Here is an 18,912-nt window from a genome sequence, read left to right on the forward strand (position 1 = left end):
CGCTCATAACATCTATCATATTTATTATTCACAGTAAATCTCATTCTGGCCCTGACATATGCCCACCTGCCCACAAGCGTACATATGTAGTGTGTGTTAAACTAAAGGGAGAGGAGTTAACGACAATAGGCACAATCAATGTTTTCATGACACACACAGAAACAAACAAGACATAAACACAGCTGAACACACAAAAAAATACCTTCTTCATATCCTGCATTATAAATAAGGTATAAACAGTGCAAATACAAAATACAATCACATGAGGTTCCTTCATTTCCTGAGTAACAAAGGCAGGGTTTCCAGAAAAGCTGCTTGGTGACACAGGCCCCTTTTGCTTTTTGATCTAAGGTCAGTAGTCTAGATAGAAAAAGGAGTACAATCGCATCCCAAGCTTTTTTTATGACACCCGTTTTTTGTTTTTTTTTTAAATCCTTTTAGTGTCTATTTTCAGAAAATGCCAGGCCCCAAGCTGAATTGATGTTTTGCGTCATAATGCCGTTTCAAGTTTGCACTTTTCACGAGAGCCACGGTCTCCTGACAGATAAGGCACATTGGACTTCACAGCCACAGTGACACATTCAGCTGATAATGACTTGCGCAAACGCTTTGCATGCAACACAAAGAATTATTATTATTATTTGTGAAAATAAATAATTACCACATTATCGACATAATGAGAGAAATGTGTTTAACAAGAGGTGTCACGATCCTGATTATGAACCTCCAGCTTAGCATAGATTGTTGACAGGCTGCTCTGGTCCACTGGTCGTGTTGGACGTGGTGAAGGTCGTTCCTAAAGAGATGGGAAAATGAACCAGATGGACAGGTGTTAGTATTTCATGTTTGTAGTGTGGACTTTGCAAAAACAGAACACAGTTTTTCAACCAAGAGATGTCTTTAAATGCTACTGGTACAATTCATCCAAGTTACAAGAGAGAACGAAGACCCGGGACTGAAATGTCAGACACAGGTATTATAAAGAATGGTCCGAAGAATAGCAGTGCATGCATCCGCATGAAAATGAAAACTGCAAGAACACTTGGGCTAAAAAAACCAACACAAAAAAGCACAGAAAGTCAAACACAAGACACAGGAACAACCTTCAACACACATGAAAGCCTCATCATGCAGGTCACTGTTCACTGTGCAAATCAACTGAAATACAGGAAGAAATGGGACCTTGTTGTAACACAGTTGACTGCCACTGGTGGTTTAGCAACAGTCACGGTTAAGACAAGCTTACAATGGCCCCTCACACACAGGCTTTCAAACCCCACCTTGCTCGATGCAGCTGAGGCAGGTCGATGCAGGTGGTGGTGGTGGTGGGGGGGGTGCACGTCAACATCCTGTTTACTACAATAAAATTACCGTTAGTGTCGGTTAGGAGGAACTTCCCCTCCCCTTTAGTGTTATTGCCCTTTTGAAGATAAAGCTGCATTTTTTTATTTTTTGCCGCCTTCATATCTGATTCACTGAAAAAAACAATTTGTGCAAATTGGGCAATTAATATTGCACTGCCAAAAAAAAGTGCAGACTCATGGTTCAGAAATGTCAGAAGGAACCAGACCGACAGCCAACTGCATTTCAGTGGTGGAGTAAAGTGAACAAAGTATACACTTCAAGAACACGTCAGAAAGAGCGGAATAAAAACATTCTTAATAAATGTCTAATTTGTCCGTAGCGTGGCGTCGTTGATTAAACTCATAAACGACCAGGGGATACAAATTCTATCGGGGATAACTGCCTTGGCACGACACCGGCAGAATGTGAGATTATTTAAACAACAATTGACAAACAACAAAATCCAATGATTCGATTTTTCCACCATGTTGTTGGCAAGCCGGCTTAAAGTGAAAGTTTCATGCAAAAATAATATGAGAAAAATTCACTACTCTTACTCCTTTATTCCTATTTACTACAATTAATTGACAAACTAATGCCTGAAAGCCTGCTTGAGTTCGTAGAGACTGACTGTTGCTGAGGATTTGCTTCGCTAGCTTCGACGAGATAACAGAGCAGATCTGTAAGTAATGTCTAGTGAATTACATTGTTTGAGATTTTCAATTCTTGCTAAAAAAAAAATAAAAAAATAAAAAAATACCTGGAAAACTTTGGAGGGTAATTAAAGGTTCAGTGTGTAATATTTGAAGACTTTGAAGAAGAAACATCAAGCGGTGATATTTTAGATTGCAGAGCCTTTCACTGTCCCCCTCCTCTCCTCGTCAACCTTCTTCTTCTTCTTTGGTTCATTTGCAGTCAGCAGTCACCCTACTTATGAAACGCACAGGCAGCTGGATTGTCCACACCAGGCTTCCTTAGAAAAATGCTGGTACAAGATCGCAGCTAACTAAGAGCAAGACCCTTGCTAGATGTATATTCTTATGTATTACATAGAAACCTTTGTAAGAGAAGGAAAACAAATGACTTTTGTTGTGTTGCACTGTGTTTTTATGGGCATTATAGGAGGCTTTGACCAATGTAAAAATAATAAATCGAGCCAAATATTACACACTGGACCTTTAATAATTATTGTATCAAAGATTATATTTCATCATGTAGTCTGTGTCAGGAAAAAAATGTTGTATAGAAATACAATTGTAGAAATACCTGGTGGTGTGCTCTGGTCTTTCTTGAAACGCTTCCGTACGATGAGAAATCCAGCCAGTGTGGCAAGTCCAAGTACAAGTCCAAGTAAGGTCAACACAACGGAGATGGCAACTTTGGTCCCAACTGCTGTCACACAAACACAAAAATATATATGTATTTATTTTCCTTTTATGGTCTCTATTGTTCAATGTGTGTTCTGTCATATCTGAATTTACAGTGGGCCACAAACATGGATGCTCTCCTTGGTTTGGCTGCAAAATAAATCTACCTACGGTTACCAATAAACTTAGACTTAGACTTTCTTCATTGTCATCACAAAAGGAAACACAGCAGTGATTTCTAATACAATAAAGTCCTCTGAACCACCTGAACTTGAAGGAAACTTCATTATAACTTCATTCATTAACACAGAGCAGTGACAAGAGGTTTAACATGAAAAAAAAATTGCATTATGTTTGATTGTTGTTTGAATTCTTGTCTCCATTATCAAGATGCAGCAGAGAAAAGAGGTTTCATGCTCATGACAACTTACCAAGACCATTACCATTTGTCTGGTCGGTGTTTTCATCCTCTGAGTTCTTGCCTTCACTGCACAGTTCAGTCACAATGACTTCCAGAGATTTCACCTCAGCAGGGGTAGCAGCCTCACACTTGTAAGAGGAGTTGAACTCCTGTGTGTTAATAGTGAGAGGCAGAGACAGTGAGGAGCTGCTTTGCTTCACTTTTTTCCTGTCTTTGGACCACCAGAGTGTCGTTCCTGCAGGTTTCTCCACCGCACACAGCAGGGTGCAGCTCTCAGTGGTCACATTCACTCTGACCACTGGAAGAATCAAGATAGGCTCTGTGGAAAAAAACAACAACAACTAACAGATTAACAGAACAGACAGACGTATATGTGCAGTTGACTTTCATTCCACATGCAGCTGAAGAACATGAAGCATATGAGGATCTAAAGGAAGCTGTTCTCAACTTTGATATTAATTGCTCCCAAATTCAGAATGAAAAATCTTCAGAAGGATCCAGTGCAGCGTCAGTGAATGGACACAGTCAGTGACGATAGCCAATCAGATCTCGAGTCTGTGACACCAAGACCAGCAAGAAGGTCTTACACTGAAATGGGCATGTGAGCGTCCTGTGATTGGATGAGCACTGAGAGCAGATTTAGAAGATTTTGTTGACAAATCATCTGCAATGGATACTGTAAATAACTTGGTGTATTGAAGCAGCAGCAGTGCCAAATGCTGAGTCGTCTTTCTGCTGCATTTTCTCAAAAACAAACACAAATAAGTTCATAAGATGTTTCATTGTCGTCTCGTTGGTGTCTGAATAAAACAATACAAAGTTTATTGGACAAGCTTGTTTAAGACTGAGGTCTCAGCACGAGACCCCCAAGTGGCCTGGTGCACTTCTGTTTTGTTTCATGAATTTGTCGTTTTTCTTTTTGTGTTCGTTTTTGTATTCCAGCTTTTTTCTTTCACGTTTGATTGACGGATCTGTGAGGGATTCTACTGAATGAGTGCCTTTTCTGTACACGGGACATTACATGTATAATATAGATGAAAAGTAATTGTGAAATACATTTTATCATGAAGCAAAAGGTCCTGCATATTAATTCAAATCCACATTTCAGAAATATGATTTAAAATATTTTTTAAAAACTGTCTAGAACGCTGAAAAAGAGCTTTTCTGGTTTGTAACTTGGCTGCATAATATGTCAATGATCTTTGAATAAATAAAGTTTTTACATCAAATAGAAAGACAAACAGCCATTCACACTCAGTCATTGTCCTCACATGCCTGTTTTGAACTGTGGGAAGAAGTCGGAGTGCTCAGAGAGAAAGACACTCCGACTTCACTCCATTTTTCCCATTTCCGCTCCTCCCTTCCTCGGTCTTTTAAGGGAACAAACGTCACTGTTCCAGAATGAATGGAATCATGTCTGCTTCCTAATAGGGGAGTAACCCAGTTACTAGTGGTGTAAAGATAAACCGATTTGAATCGGTTATCGGTCTGTGACGTATGAGATCCGAGTGCATCGGTTGATGGAGCCCTGGATCGGTAAAGATCGGTAAAGTAAAGATAAGCACTTGGGGTTAAATTGTCCATTTGTATTGAATCGCACTGAACCGAATCGGATCGAATCATACCAAATTATTAACTATTTTTTATGAATCGTCCCTGAATCGGATCGTAGCTTGTGAATCAAGATTTGAATCGGATCGTTTTGTGAGTGAAAGATTCACACCCCTACCAGTTACTGTATGTTGCTTCCTCTGAAGGGAGGTAACCCATTAACACAGACTGCATAGTGAACTGCATGTTCATCCTGTCCTCCTATTACAAAGGATCCTGGTGCACTGGCACAGGATGTTGCAGACATTGCATTTGCATTAGAATTAATGGGCTGTAGAACGAGTTGAGCAAAAGGAATTTTATAAAAATCGACCTGGACAAAATGTTAGGAAGAAAAAGTAGAACATGCACAGGTAAATATGGTCTCCTTAGAGTTCACAAAGAGGCTCAGCCTTGCAACTCTGCTGCATGATTCTATTAACAGATGGATGCAGCTTGCGGTTTGTAAAAGGAGGCCAACGAGGAAGCACCAAAGCCTGCATGTATGCTGTGCTATTTGGCCAGCAGGAGCCACTAAAGGTGGTTGCAAAAAGACTAAAAATGTCTGTTGGCTGACAACAGGGACAATACGGTCATTTGGTACAAAAGAGTAAAAATATTTTTATCGTCTAAATTGCAAAGAAAAAATGCATATAGGCTCTGATGTCCATTGTGTCCCATTGGGTCTAATGTGGAGTCAACATGGCCGTAGCTGTGGGTGCGGCTGAAGTTCAGTATAATTAGTTGTCAATGCAATACATGGTGCACTGCTTCATCATTTTTAACAGGTACATTCAACTGTAACATGACACAGGTTGTTAAAACTGTAACTTACCAAACACTGTGAGTTTATAAAATGCAGCATCTCCTTTCATCACATCAACAGCATAAATTCCTGAGTCGCTGGTCTGTAGCTCCGTGATGGTAAAGATTCCAGTTGTGTTGTTCCAGTGAACTTTGTCCTTCCAAGGGTCCCTCGGTATTTTAGCTTTCCTCTCTGTCACTGAGGCAATAACTCTTCTCCCATTAGCCAAATATCCACGCTGTAACACAGGCTTTGGAAATGTTATGGATCCTCCCTCAATGCCAGTGAGGTTCTTCTCTTTCTCAGCATTTGAAGAAATGATCACTGGAAAACAAGACAAAAAACAACAACATTTGACACGATGACACACAAAAACTCAACTGTTATTTTTTTTAACATAACTATAAGTTATACGCCTTTGCTAACTGTCATATGTCTGTCTATTAAAAAATATGATGGAGTATATCGATGTAAGAATGTATAAAACTCAACAGAAAAAAGACTGAACAAGAAATGCAACAGTGGAGCTGCTGGAGCTGTTAACTTTTTTAAAGAAAGAAAAAAGAATTACTATATTATTATGCCATTCTTAGACAAATATGTAACATCAGTAATTCAATGTATCACTCAGTTTCACAACTGAATGTTCAATATGTTCACCAACTATAAACCTATGAAGGAGTTATAGAAATGAACAATTGCAAAATGAAGTTGGTGGAAACATGTTATTATTTAAAGGGATATTAATGTGATCATGTCATCAACACCACATACTATAGAAGCAGAGAATGGCCATGCATTTTTTGTATACACTGTCACCTTGTGATAACTACTCAGTATCTTTTTGTTTCAATATTTCTGAAAAAATATTGTTTCCAATGATTACAAATGCATTTATTTAACTTTTGGTTGCAAATGAGGTCAACAATCTCAATCTTGTCCTAAAATGATGGACTCCTTCATTAGAAAGAATCAATCAAAAGGCAGCGGACCGACGTTTTTAAAAATGACTCTAACACTGAAGTATCAAGTTAAATGGATGTCTCTGGGACTTGGTGGGCCTGCATTATTTTGTAATTGTTAATATCTAAAGAAAAAACATTGAGAAAGCAATTTGTAAGAACTACAGTCTACAGTCTTCACGAGCTCAAGTAGACACAAAAAAGCTTTGAAATGAATTTCGGTCAACTTCCAACAATAAACAAGGTTTGCTCCTTGGTTGAGCTCCTAGTTTGATTATAGGCCTCATGACTGGTCAGGTGCTCACTGCCAGCGCTGTCCAGCGGAGACACTGGCTAGCTGCTCCCAGGTAGAGAAGCTTTGCCCACATTCCAAAAAATTTAAAAAATTAAAAAATAACAGTCGGAAGAAGCGATAATCAGATTGCCGTGACGTAGAAAAAACCTGAACTGCTCGTTTGAGGGCAGTCACACGGACAAGGTCATCTAAAAACATCTAAGTTAGCATTTTTCATGCTTGTTGTGTGAGTTGGCATGCAAGTAAGGAAAGAAGTCGTTGTTTTTTTGGGTGTTTTTTTTTTCACAATAGGATCGCTTTACCTAAATAGTTTGAAAGTGAAATTTGACTTAAATCAACACAAAAATCCTAATATGATGTGATGTTGGTTTTGAAAAGTTTGTATAAAGGACACAAAGAGATATTGTGTAAAAATAGCAGTTGTAGTAGTATAGTAGTACAGTAGTATAGTAGTATCAGTGCATTTATGTCCCCAGACTGCAGCCCTGGGCGAGAGAGTCACATGCACTCACATGATTCAGAAACCAGGAGAATAACACACACACACACACACACACACACACACACACACTGAGCCCATGTGATGCTTACTCTAGATGTTCAATCCAGGGTGGATCTGGTTCATAACGTTGGTAAATGTATTTCCCTTGATGTATGATATGCAACATAACCAGTGCATGTTACTGCATCATTAGCATCTATTCACTGCTATTCAATGAGTAGAGTAGAACTAAGCTAACTGGTTTATCTGCCTGTAATGTTACCATATAGTCATACAGATAGATCAAGGGTCTTGCTCCCAGGTAAGGACAGACTTGAGGATTTTTGGCCTGATTCTGAACCCAATTTCTGTCTCAGACGGTCTGAGGGAAGTGGCCCGAACCAGGGTGCGTTTGGCAGTTATTTGTCTGATCCTCATTTACTGCTCCAGAGTGAGTCGAATTGAAATAGAGAGAAGACAAGAACGAGCAGGTGTCAGGGAAGAAGAGATAATAAAATCATATCCCTACTTGGAATAACTCGCTCCCTTCTGATTGGCCAGTCGCTCGCTGCTAGCGCTATCTCTAACTAGCCCAGGAAGTTAGCCACGAGTTCTCTTGTAGTTGAGCTTTGCCCACATTTTAGAACTGTGTATTTGGAGTTGTTCACGTTGGCTTTGATACCTCTGTTGATCAAACCTGGGTGACTGATTTACTGACTTCTTTGCAATAAACCTATTGCTATGCAATCAAGTCGGTGTATTGAATACACTATGCCACTACACCTATATTGAATATAGTATTGAAAAGTATATAACACAACAGAACACAACAGTTTCTATCAGTAAAATAGATTTTAGGTCCTAATACACACACACACACACACACACACACACACACAAAAGTCAGTAATAAAAAATATACCATTCGAAGGCAGGAAGAAAAACAGGAACCAAAAAGACACAACAAGAAAGGAAAAAGAAAGCAAAAAAAGATATGGTCAGGAATTACTTAAGAAAATGGCAGCAGGGAGAGGTCGTTTGTCCTCGGTAGGACAAACTGAACCCTTGTCTGAACAAAAGAAAGACACAAACCGATGAAAACTGAAGACATAATGAAGAAAATCAAACTATAATCCTGACTACTTCATATTCCCTTGAATGAAGCTCCACAAACACTTTCTCAACAATAGACCACCTGGCAGCAGGAGGAGCGAAGCCACCTGGCTGGATCAATGTGTGTATTGACCCCAGCAGAGGTACAGAGAGTTTGGTCATTCTGTGTGTGATGTGTGGACGAGGAACCACACAGTGAAAACCCTCACAATCTCCAACCTGTCTGGAATTGTGTCAAGTGCAAATCCTCAACACCACTGCAACAGCACTGAAGACACAGTCTAGACTAAACTGTCTTGGAATATCGGGAATGTATAAGAATAGGATCTCGTGTCCTCCACGTCAGCATCGGACATCACATCAACTGTATAATGCGGTCTGATTCCTAAGAACTTCATTAAAATCGTGACGAATATAAACGTCGACGTTCAGGAGTTTAGAATCGTGCAAAGTGGTATGATTAACAAACCAAAACAGGGAGTTACTTACCGATAAGATACAAAAGTAAAAGATTAATCCAAACCCCCATAGCTTCATACTGGAGTGTTCTTCGCGAACGAACCGATTTCCCACCACTTTTTGTATTTACTGAAATGTTTTGTGAGTGGAGTAACTGAACCTCGAGCCGAACGAGAAGTGCGTGGGTGGGTCGCTGGGGGCTGCACGAGGAGGAAGGGAGGGGAGGGGAGGAGCGTCCATATCCGCAACTAAAGCAGTTCAATGTTGCTGCATTACTTTTGTGTTTAGATTTTTACAAAACAAAATGCCCAAATATATCCTTTTATTATTTCTTTGCATTTGCAAGTTTTCACAGGTTTCTCCATCAGCGTTCTGAGTCACGTCAAGCTGCGCGTGTGTTTGTTTGTTTTTGTTTTTGTTGTTTGTTTTTTTTTAAACTCCAGCCAGCTCCATTCTCACGATACACCCCGGAAAATGTTGGTTGGATTGGAGAGTGCAGCCTTCACGTCAGATGCAACAAAGTAAAAGCAATATTACATAAAACTTCAAATTTGGCCATCGATCTTGTTTATTTTTGACAACATTATTACACAATACTCGCAGAAAAGATATTCAAAGTTGGCCATATGTGAAGATAAACATTTACTTTCATTTTTATTTCCTCTCGGGATTGCAGTGTTTCTTTTAATCCTAAATCAGAGCCGAGATTTAGAAATATGAAACACACTGAAAGTTGAAACAAGAATCACTGATTTCAGACCCCAGAAATACAACAGTGTGGAAAAACCTTTGATGAGTCTGAATGAACATGGGAGGAAATAAAGAGCAAGCAAGGCAAAACATTAAAGTTGGAAGATAGTTGGGCAAGTACAGACTTGAAAAGATTCCTTGTGTTCAGTCACAATGGTTGAGTAGAGGCCAACAAAACACTCACCTGTGGAAACATTGCACTTGCATTCATTCGAGCTGTTGCACTGGTTGCATCTGTTCTGTTGGTTGTACTGTGTTTGTGCCTCGGAGCGCCGATCTTTTATTTTCTGTTCATTAAATTACTTATTCACTCAGCATTTCTGCCTCAGTAGCTTTGCTCTTTTCCACAACACAGTTGTGGGACAATAACACCATCTGGTACAATAGAATAAAACCCTGCACTCTTGTAGGGAACATATTTACAGTAAATTCAACTTTGTGAGTAGTGTCTCAGAACTTCACATCAGTCTTGATTGGCGGGCTCTCACAAGTACATGAGCAAGCGATAGAACACGAGATAATAACCTGTTTCTTTAGATTTTGGTAATGAACTATCGACGTGTCCAGGATGTCAAACCACCTTCACCCAAATACAGCTGGAGAGACTCCAAGAGCCCATGAACCTCAAGAGCTGGAGAAGTGGTGACTGAAACTGGATGGATGGAGTGATAGTATTTATTTGCATAACTCTCTCAAGATCCCTTTCAATTATTCAGTATGAATATTAACCTTTGTTTTTTTTTTTAAGTGTATTCAAACAAGTGCAGCTCCATAAGATGCACGTATATTACCGTAATAATGTTTTTTTTGTTTGTTTTTTTAATGACATGTCTCGTTTGGTGTCGGAGTAACAGAGGAATTGTGACATTGTTCCAAAACAAGTTTCTACTTCTCACTGTCTGGTTTACAGAAAGAAAAATGTGCAAAGTGAATTTTGCATCTTATATTGAACGTTTAGACTGTTTATTGTGGACGTCTATTAGTTAAAATGATAAAGATATTTTCTATGTGAATGACATCTTAATACCTGATCTCAGTATTTTCTGGGTCTTTATCCTTAAAAACACATTAAGGTTATATTCAGCATATATAACAAATTATCTGGCAGATCTTCTCATTCTTATTGTTGGAGGTCTTGGTCTCAAAAGCAGCGAGATTTACTGACTTTGCGTTTTTATTCTGGGCCAATTTTGTTGTTTCCCCAGGTCATGTTCACAGCAGCTGACTGGAACGACATAGAACATCTTTGAGTGAGATTCACTTGCATTAGCCAGCCAATGCATTAGCTTATGCATTGTCATGATCATGATCTCCAATCATATAAAGCGCTTTACAATGGCCTCTCAATCACCCAGTTGCACTCAGGTTGCCATGCATGGGGCACTGCCACATGGGGGCAGGCGGAGTCAGGAATCCAACCACTTTTAATAATGAGATTTTTACCAAAATGTAATTTTGGGGAGGAAAACACAATTGTAAAGTTGATAAAAGACCACCTGTCTGCTGTGAAGGTCCCACTTGATGATAAATCCAACAAGGCAAAGCATAGACAACAGTCCACCGCTCCACCTAAAACTCTACATGTACATTCAGTAATCCCAGGTCTTTAAAGCACAGGATTTTAAGATATAGTGCACGGCCATGTATCCCCTTCAGCTTGAAAACAGTAAGGTTAACAGCCTACTGTTACTGAAACAAATATGTTGCCAAAACATTGACAAAATCGCTCTTTCAGCTCATCCATGATTGCTGCACAAATCTGCAGTGGTCAGATAAAAAGCCATTTCGGTTATTGAAAAGAAGCAAGAGCAAGAGATTCATTTGAACCTCCATCACAAAGACAGAAGCAGAAGCTTGTTTCACTGTTAGTTAAATTTCTCCTGCAACACATCCGTTTCCCCGCCCCCTGTGCTGCAAAACAGCTAATGAAAACAATTTTGCACACACATGAAAATTGTCGTCATAATTATAGTGTAGTGGACAACAAATCAAATGACAAATATGATTTAATAAATGACAATATACTGTATAATATGGATCTAAACATTCCTAAGATGTAATGGATAATATTCGGTCTTCTGAATTTGAATCTATTTTTTGGTAAGCATGTGAAGCTATTTGCAGCTGTTGGGTGGGGATTGTGGCTTCACTGTGTCTGCTTTGAGACGTTTGCTGCTCAACGCCTGTTTTGCATTTAGCCCAAAGCGTCCTTCTCGTTGCACATTCAGACATGTTTTGGTTCATCTTGAATCAGTTGGCTACTCAGTGGCCGAGTGGAAACGTGTCTATCACATGCTGAGGTTGGCAAGTTGCAGTTAAATATCGTGCCATTTTTTTTTTTTTTTAACATAGATCTTTCACACAAAACACAATGCCTCAAAAGTTTCTGCAAAAGTGACACTAATGTGGTCGCTGCAGGAAGCAGATCGAACAGACGAGGAAAAAATTGTTCTATGGTTATGAGGAACGAAGCACGTTTGACTGGAAGGTTCCAACCACCACGGTTACCACAGACAGCAGAATCAGGGCCAAGTGTGAATCGTGAGAAACAGACAGAAAGCCGCCTGTGTCTGAGGTTGCAACAGAAGATGCATCTCCTCAACCTAACTTTTTACATTGCAGTAACTTGCAATTGATAAAAATGTGTCTTTGTTATTGAGCTGAAAAGTTTGATATTTGACCAATGTTTGTTTCATAACCGGATAAAGGTAAATGTCATAATAATACAGAGCTGTCTGCATACACATATTCAAAAAACTCCAAAAGACTCCATTGGAAAAATGCCAAAATAACAAAGACTCACTCTTTTTTTTCAAGTCAATCAATCGAAAATAAAGAGGAAAACTTGACAAAATAAACATTTAAAATATAATGCTGTAATCTTCTGATATATATAACATAATTAATATGACATGTTCATATCAGTCAATCAATACTATGTACAACTCAAGTGGTTTAAATGTTTCATAATAAACTCAGTGCTGTTGATGACTGACCCATAATTGTTGATTATGTCCTGTTTTGTCTTTCATTGATACAGCTAATATCACTGTTATTGTGCCACTGGTTTTGGGTCAATGTGAAAAATGTCAATTCATTTTCTCTTGTCAGTCAATCAATCGACTTTTATGTGTAAAGTCTTGAAGTCTTGAAGCGTTGACACCATCAAAGAGGAAACTCCGTGATGGAAAAACTCCCTCAGGGGAAGAAAACGTCAAGCAGACCTCGACTCTGCAGGGCGACTGGTCGGGGGGAAAGGAAATGCAGAAATGGAGAGATGTAGTTAGAAATGGAGAGAGACTTAGGCATGAAAATAGCCGCAGTCTCATGGTTTTGTCATCTTCCAAATGTGTTTCTCTTTCTTGTCAAAACTGAGCTGACAAAAACATTTCAAGAAGTGAACCTTGCTGCATGCATGAGGTTTGGTATAAATAGAGCCGCCCATGAATCATTTTCAAATATGTTTTATTGAGCATCAACAGCAACACAGAACAAAATTACCATAGATTAAAAACACTTGAAAAATACCACCCGGTGCTCACATTTTTAAAATTTTCCAGAACTCAAAAACAAAGATATGAAAGATTCTGAAAGGCCAGTTTGACAAACACAGGGATGTAACAGTTCAACATTTTTTTCATCTAACAAACAAACAGGAGCCTCACTATACTTGGAGGAACCAGACACAGAGTTCTCCTGATTGATTTAATGTGCAGCATGAATTCATTGTTTCATGATTAGGCTGCTCAGCTGTATCAGGGATGAAAATATCCAGATAAACAGAGCCAAGCACATCCTCCTCATGCTGGTCACATGTGACTGGGGCGGTATTCACTTCCTCAGACATCAACAACACAGCACTCAAGCCCAATATGGTCCTAACATTTGAGTGTATGAAGAGGTTGGTTTGCTAGAAGTTCCAGTCTCTATGGGAAAGAGGGGGGGAATACCAGGAGAGTGAGTGGATGGTGGGAGAGCTGTGAGCTGAGCTGAGGAGGCCTGCAGATCTCCAGGGTTGTCGATGTTGGAACATGGAACTCTGAGGCCTTTTGGCATCAGAGCGTCAGTGATCAACATCATGAAGAAGCTGTTTGGACACAAGCTGGGGACTGATGATCTGATCCAACACCCAGTGACCCTGAGTTCAGCAGTGATGACGACCTGAAGCTGCACCATCAGGTGTTTCTTCTAAAAGCCAGGACCTGTGAGAGAGGTCAGCCAGCAGGGTTGGGTTGATCACTGGGCTTCATCCAAACTGACCCTGCAAGGCTGCCGTTACATCGCAGTCTGGTTTTTTGGCAGGCAACTCTTGGCTGCCACCTTCTGGAAGCAGTGTGTATAACCCCAGCTCGTTCAGCCATGAAAGTGTATTACACAGTAACAACAGTGTCCTGGTAAACGATTCCCAGGGTTTTAAACTTTTGACTTTATAAAAATAACTGTTATTCCTCCAATACAATACAGAGAAAACAAACACTTCATTTTTAATATTGCCTTTAATTTTTTTCCAAAAAAGAGTAAAAACAAGTGTAATTATTTTTTTTTATTTGTCTTATTTTAATCCCCTGCACCAAGACAATTTTTTACACTTCTAGTCTCATTTTCAAAAGCTCCCAAACTCTCTCCCATACCAGGATAGTAGCTAAGAAATCTGAATTAGCAAAGTAGTAGTACATTTTATTTTAAAAAAACAAACAACAAACAACAAAAAAAAACACCTTTACTGGTCAGGTGGAAAGAAGCAACTCCCCAGCATCCAGGACAGCTGGCTGCAGACATGGGTGACAGGTGAGGCCACATGGCTGATCAGTCGCCTCATGTCCATGTGATCTGCAATCACACAGCACGACTCAGCCAGAGGAGAGACCACACACTGATTTACAGTTGTTGTTTTGCCCCAAATAATCGGCCCAGATTGGGGTCAGAAATGCTCTTAGTGTGCCCCCAGCATTCAGCATGTAGTCAGCCAAGCCCTCAGGCAGGACTGAGGACTCTGTATTCACTTTCTTTGTTCAAAAAAATAAACTGTTCCTGCAAAAGTTTGAAATTGATTCAAAATTAATTTTATCAAGTATTTAGAAATCAACTTTTTTTTTTTTTTTTTTTTTTAGCAAAATGCCGTTTTGGGGGGGGGGCACAATGGTCAAGTTGGTAAAATACCTCCTGCGTGTCTGCTTGTCCTGGTCTTTGCTCTAACACTCCAACTTGATGAAAAATCCAACCAGTCCCAGTATAGACACCAGCAGGACAATGACAACGGTGATTATGGTCCCATCTGTAAAACACATGTGGTCAAGAAAACGTACATCAAGATGCAGCAGAGAAAAGAGGTTCAATGCTCATGACAACTTACCAATTTGTTCACCATTGTTGTTGTCTGAGTACTTGCCTAAACTGCACAGTGCAGTCACATTGACTTCCAGAGATTTCACCTCAGCAGGGGTAGCAGCCTCACACTTGTAAGAGGAGCTGAACTCCAGTGTGTTAATAGTGAGAGGCAGAGACAGTGAGGAGCTGCTTTGCTTCACTTTTTTCCTGTCTTTGGACCACCAGAGTGTCGTTCCTGCAGGTTTCTCCACCGCACACAGCAGGGTGCAGCTCTCAGTGGTCACATTCACTCTGACCACTGGAAGAATCAAGATAGGCTCTGTGGAGAAGATGGAGAAATTGAAGATTAGATTGTGTGTGTGTGTGTGTGTGTGTGTGTGTGTGTGTGTGTGTGTGTGTGTGTGTGTGTGTGTGTACAGTATACTTGATTTCTTAATGGAAATGAAGACTGACCACAAGTGTTTATGGTGTATTTCTTTCCAAATGAACAGACAAATTGTCCACTAAGTTTGATAAAGATGTTTTATAGATACACTGAGGTAAAACCAGAGAGGGCAAAAATGAGATGTTTACAATTATTCGCCCCCTGGCCATTAATTGTCAATAGTGTCCCTCTCTGAGCCACAACTGAACACAAGGTCTTCGAGTAGTTCTGTACCAGGTAGGCACAAGTTTTGTAAGTTATTTTGGTCCATTCTTCCATTGAAACTGGTTCCAGCTGGTCCAAATTATGGGGTTTGCGAGCACGGACATTCACTTTGAGCGCCTGCCACAGATTCTCAAAGTGACTGAGGTCTGGGATTTGTGTGGGCCACTCCAGGACCTTGGTTTTGGTACCAAACTGATGACTAATTTTGATGTATGCTTTGGGTTTTTGTCTTGTTGGAAGTCTTAGCGATGACATCAGAATGGACTACCAACTGATTTCTGCATAATATCCCTCAAAATTCCAACATCATTTTATTTTTTCATGATGCCCAGACCCGGCTCTCTGTGCCTGAGGCTGCAAAACAGCCCCACAGCATGATGCTCTCAACCCAGTGTAATGTGGGAACTGTGTTGTTCTTCGCCAAACATAGGCAACATTCATGAGCCCAAACAGTTCCAGCTTAGTATCATCAGACCAAAGCAGAGTTCCAAAACTCAGCGTTACCTTTCAAATGTTCATGGGCAAACCTCAGTCTGGCTTTGATGTGCCGCTCTTTGAGTAAAGGGATTCCTCTGCTACGATGGCCCCGAAGCCCACCATGATGGAGATCCCTGACAACTGTGATCCTTGAAACACCAATTCCAGAAGAGGCCTGGTCACCAACAATCATCTTGGCAGATGTCCGGGGCTTCTTGCCGGCATCTGTGACTCTTTTCCTTTCTAGAGTTCTAGAAAGTTCTAATTCTAGTTCTTCTTGTGCTTACACCCATGTCCAGGTTTGTTTCTTCCAGAATTTGTCTCCTTGTACTTGACAATGATGGAACGTTGCAGAGACTGAAAAGCTTAGAAATAGCAGTATAACCTTCTCTCTTATCATGAGCCTCCACCACCTTCATTCTGATCTTTTTATACTAGGGTGACCATACTTAGAAAGAAAGGGGGAAAAAAGAAGGAACCTCCATTTGCAACAACACCCAGGTGCCAGCTTTGTAGAAAGCACAATGCGGACCATCAGTCACAACCATAAGAGAAAAAAAAAACAGGTCAGCAAAGGAAACTTAAGAACAGTATTTGTCTGAAGTCTTTGTCTTTTGTGTCATCATGCGTGCATGATCTGTGACTGAGCACTGTGACAGGTACCACAGAACAATACCAGTGGCCCAGTGCGTTGCTTTATGATGAATATTATATTTTAAATGCAATAATATATGCATTAGAATTGATGGGCAGTAGAACTAGTTGATCAAAAGAAATTTTATAAAACTGACTTGGACATCATTTTAGGACCCAAACGTGCACGAGCAGAGAAGACCTTAGAGTTCACAAAGAGGCTCAGCCTTGCAACTCTGCTGCATGATTCTATTAATAGATGGATGGAGCTTCTGGTTTCTAAAAGGAGGCCAACGAGGAAGCACCAAAGCCTGCATGTATGCTGTGTCATTTGGCCAGCAGGAGCCACTAAAGTTGGTTGCAAAAAGACTAAAAATGTCTGTTGGCTGACAACAGGGACAATACGGTCATTTGGTACAAAAGAGTAAAAATATTTTTAATCGTCTAAATTGCAAAGAAAAAATGCATATAGGCTCTGATGTCCATTGTGTCCCATTGGGTCTAATGTGGAGTCAACATGGCCGTAGCTGTGGGTGCGGCTGAAGTTCAGTATAATTAGTTGTCAATGCAATACATGGTGCACTGCTTCATCATTTTTAACAGGTACATTCAACTGTAACATGACACAGGTTGTTCAAACTGTAACTTACCAAACACTGTGAGTTTATAAACTGCAATGACTCCTTTCCTCGCATGAACAGTATAAATTCCTGAGTCGCTGGTCTGTAGCTCCGTGATGGTAAAGATTCCAGTTGTGTTGTTCCAGTGAACTTTGTCCTTCCAAGGCTCCTCCAGTATTACAGTTTTCCTCTCTGTCACTGAGGCAATAACTCCTCCTGCATAGATCAAATATCCACGCTGTAACACAGGCTGTCGAAATGTTATGGATCCTCCCTCAATGCCAGTGAGGTTCTCCACTGTCTCAGCATTTGAAGAAATGATCACTGCAAAACAGAGGGGAAAAAATCATTTGAGATGATGACACAATAATAATAATAACTGAACAATAATCTTTTTCTTTTTTAAACACAGCACCAGCCAAACATCCTCTGCAAAGGTTCTCAGCTAATACTGTACTTTGGTGTCGCAACACAAGAAACTTGCTTCATCGACTGAGTTAAAAACACGTCTTGGAATATCAAGAATATGAAATTAAGATCCTGCGTCCTCCACGTCAGCAGCAAACATTACTGCAACTGTCGAATACATTCTGATTCTTTAACGTCGTCAAAATCATTCAGTCAATAGATTCATCTGGTTTTAAAAAGTGTGGCAGCTTTTGTTGACTATCTACTCTGGATTTTGCATCATCTCACTTCTCACCCAGAAGCTCTCACTCTTCTCTGACTGCGATGAATAGAAAACATCCACGATCAGGAGTTTTATGCAATGATCCGAGTTACTTACCCATAAGATGCAAAAGTAAAAGATGAATCTCAAGCCCCATCGCTTCTTAGTGGTGTGTCATTTGAGAATGAAACAATTTTTTTAAAAATAAGTAATTGTAATTTTTTTCTAGGGATGGAGATTAATAAAAATACTAGAAAAATGACAGGTGCTCAATAAATGCAGTCACTGAACGTGATGTACATGCACTGCAAACAAACCAAACGAGGAAGTAAAGAGGGTGGGGTCGCTGGGGGCTGGATGAGGAGGGGGTTTGAGTTTGAATTTTTTTTAAAAAAGTGAAAAGCTGTTCTATCAGCGTTCTGTAAGTCACGTCAACCCACCGACCGCTGCACGGATGTTGGTTCTCTGTTTAAACTCCAGCGAGCTACTTTCTCACGATACACCAGTGAAAATGTTGGTTGGTGGTGATGCAGTTGGACAGTTGTAGCCACCTTGGCTCAGTGCCTCAATCTGATTGGACAGTGCAGCCTTCATGTCAGATGCAACAAAGTAAAAGTAATACAATTGAACTGTCATCATTTTGCCACTGATCTAGTTTATTATTGACATGACTGCACAGTTTGCACAGAGAAGACATTAAAGTTGGCCGCATGGAACCCTAAATCAGAGCTGAGATTTAGAAAGATTCAACCTCCTGAAACTTGAATCAAGAATCACTGATTTTAGATCCCAGAAATACACCAGTGTGGAAAAACCTTTGATAAGTCTGAATGAACATGGGAAGAAATGAAAAGCAATGTGAGGCAAAACATTGAAGTTTGAAGACTTCAGTCTACTGTTGAGTGGAGGCCAATAATCTCTCATGTTGTAACGAACCAAGGTTTTTTG

General features: G+C 40.0%; 1 protein-coding gene and 1 long non-coding RNA gene across 5 annotated transcripts; both read right to left on the bottom strand.

Moving 5' to 3' along the window:
- Positions 1–435: 435 nt before the first annotated feature.
- Positions 436–18,443, bottom strand: LOC142880622 (uncharacterized). Of its 3 annotated transcripts, none has more exons than XM_076014569.1 (6): positions 18,082–18,443; positions 17,325–17,618; positions 5,558–5,851; positions 3,143–3,451; positions 2,611–2,736; positions 436–796 (listed from the first exon to the last, which is right to left on the bottom strand). In XM_076014569.1, exons 1-6 carry the CDS (start codon positions 18,119–18,121, stop codon positions 732–734), a joined length of 1,128 nt encoding a protein of 375 aa, XP_075870684.1. In that variant the 5' UTR covers positions 18,122–18,443; the 3' UTR covers positions 436–731. The 3 variants fall into 3 exon arrangements, with proteins under 3 accessions (XP_075870684.1, XP_075870704.1, XP_075870694.1); XM_076014589.1 differs by lacking the exons at positions 17,325–17,618; positions 18,082–18,443 and adding exons at positions 1,281–1,356; positions 8,868–9,007; XM_076014579.1 differs by lacking the exon at positions 2,611–2,736 and having other exon boundaries at positions 3,155–3,451; positions 18,082–18,350.
- LOC142880815 (uncharacterized) lies at positions 14,473–16,462 on the bottom strand. Of its 2 annotated transcripts, none has more exons than XR_012925470.1 (3): positions 16,069–16,462; positions 14,748–15,234; positions 14,473–14,593 (listed from the first exon to the last, which is right to left on the bottom strand). It is a non-coding gene; the product is annotated as an uncharacterized LOC142880815 (long non-coding RNA). The 2 variants fall into 2 exon arrangements; XR_012925469.1 differs by having other exon boundaries at positions 15,739–16,462.
- Positions 18,444–18,912: the final 469 nt, after the last annotated feature.

Source organism: Nelusetta ayraudi, unplaced genomic scaffold, assembly GCF_046127955.1.
Source record: "Nelusetta ayraudi isolate G7.1 ecotype Tasmania unplaced genomic scaffold, CSIRO-AGI_Nayr_v1 ptg000006l, whole genome shotgun sequence".
Classification (NCBI taxonomy): domain Eukaryota; kingdom Metazoa; phylum Chordata; class Actinopteri; order Tetraodontiformes; family Monacanthidae; genus Nelusetta; species Nelusetta ayraudi.